This window comes from Arachis ipaensis, chromosome B09 (assembly GCF_000816755.2).
Source record: "Arachis ipaensis cultivar K30076 chromosome B09, Araip1.1, whole genome shotgun sequence".
NCBI classification, from domain to species: Eukaryota; Viridiplantae; Streptophyta; class Magnoliopsida; order Fabales; family Fabaceae; genus Arachis; species Arachis ipaensis.
Window position 1 is genome coordinate 115,443,183 of NC_029793.2, and position 2,190 is coordinate 115,445,372.

The window sequence follows — 2,190 nt, forward strand, 5'->3', positions numbered from 1 at the left end:
TGCCAGTTGAGAGTTGAGAAGAGATATATGTCTAATATAAACAAAATGGAGCAGAAGATCATTATTTAAAGCTTCGTTGACGAATGGTTTTTCCAACATTTTTTTTCCGTCTCAATTCGAATATTATAATAATTTTTTATGATTTTCAGATATCATATGTCATGGAGATTTATCAAATGAAACTTCCAAAAATATAATAAAAAATTTGCCAGTTGAGAAGAGATATATGTCTAATATAAACAAAATGGAGCAGAAGATCATTATTTAAAGCTTCGTTGACGAATGGTTTTTCCAACATTTTTTTTCCGTCTCAATTCGAATATTATAATAATTTTTTATGAATTTTAATTTTCAGATATCCATGTGCGCTGAAAGTCAATTATGTCAGAATTTCTTTTCTAGTTGGTGAAATGATAACTACAAAAAATTACAGTATACATGCCATTTCTAAGGAAGGATTAAACCCTGATCATAACACTTAAATAATAACTTAAACAATTGCCACACTAATACAGTAATACTAAATCTCATAGTTATAACTTTATAATGATAATTCATAATAAACATCACTTTTGTATTCGCATATACATTAATTTTAAAAAATTGACAATAAGAAACACGTTTGGAGACCCAATATCAAGTTGATCTTGAAATAGATATATATATAAATAAGTGCCAACCACTCTCCCTTTCCAGAAACACAACAATAGCACCATAATAATTGAAGGCCACCCAGCACCGATATAATAATAATCTTCACTTATTAGCTTCTCCGCCCATATTTCTCTATCCATATTCTATACTCCTCAACACTAGCTAGAGATGCAGCTGCAAGGTAATTAATTCACCAAAACCTTAGATCATAGTTACTACTCTTAGCAACAAATAAAGTTAAATACATGTGTTGAAAAAAGAAGACCACATCATGAAGATTAATTCCTATGACTTGTGTCTTTCAGGTGGTTCTGGTGGAAAAGTAATCAACCTCACACATGTTCTGGTTGCGTCTTTTGCCGGATTGATTGCCGCGGCGGCCGCCTCACGATTCCGGCGGCAGAATTCTAATAAGGATAAGAAGATTATCCCCAATCTAGATAGAACAGAATCTGGGCGTGTTGGAAAGCTTGAAAAGTTCTCTCACTATGTTGGTAAGTTTTAATTTGAAGGCCTTAATTATTATCACTTGCAAAAGTAGTACCACACACAAAAGAAACACAAGCAGCGAATTCAAGGTTGAAATAATGTACATTAACATACAAATTTAAGTTGTGTTCTTTAGCTGGAAATTCATATTCACTCAAAAGATTACACTTTACTTATATACATGACAGTTTGTTTATTACTTTCTTTAATTTTGATAGTTTCCTTTTCCGTTTCTTCTAAGTCGGTTCACAGTAATGGCATATCGCACATATCTAGTGTGTTTTCTTTTCGTAAAAAAAAAAAAAGAAAGAAAGAACGAAAGAAAGTTTAGAGCCGTTGAATATATGGGCTCTTATATTCTTAGATTTTTTGGTGTCTGAACAAAAATTAAAGAAACTAAAAAAGTAAAAGAAAGACAGATAGGAGATCTCTAACTCAAGCAATATTTTTAACAATGTTACCAAGAAAATCAAACCACTCAATATATTTGTTTTGACTTCAAATTCTAAACTTTGTCATCAGAACGACCACACTATTTTCCTCTCGAAATACTGGGCCAAAATGAATCTCTTATTCTCTGCCAAACATTTCATGAATACTATATACCTTTTTCTCAGATGATATGACATTTAACCTACCCAGTATTATATATCTTTTTCTTTTATTTAAATGTCTCAATTTATTTATTCTCAAACATTTATTTTGTTGGACAACATTTTCAAACGCTTAAACGTAGTACTATTATGACTGAAACACAAATACTTTCTCGGTCCACTATTGATGAGTAGTGGCAAAGACCGAAACATATTAACAATGACTCGTATAAATTCTGGGTCTTTAATTTTTGGGTAGAGTAGAGACGTGTGTTTTATTAATTTATGGAATTTGAAAACATTTTGTCAATGGAATATTATAAAATATAAATTGTTCATAGTAGTGATTTTGGTAACTATAGTACTTTTTCTGTTATTGTAATTTTAAATTTCAATATTTTTTTGTAATTTCTTAAAAGATGTCAATATTTTTTCGGTACAGCAAAAATTGTCT

General features: G+C 30.3%; 1 protein-coding gene across 1 annotated transcript in view; it reads left to right on the forward strand.

Moving 5' to 3' along the window:
- The window catches only part of LOC107618537, a 13,523-nt gene continuing 12,006 nt past the window's right edge, over window positions 674–2,190 (forward strand). Inside the window, exons 1-2 of the mRNA XM_016320627.2 lie at window positions 674–835; window positions 960–1,148. Of these exons, the coding sequence (XP_016176113.1) occupies window positions 823–835; window positions 960–1,148 (202 nt within the window). The 5' untranslated portion in view covers window positions 674–822. The remainder of the gene's footprint in view (window positions 836–959; window positions 1,149–2,190) is intronic.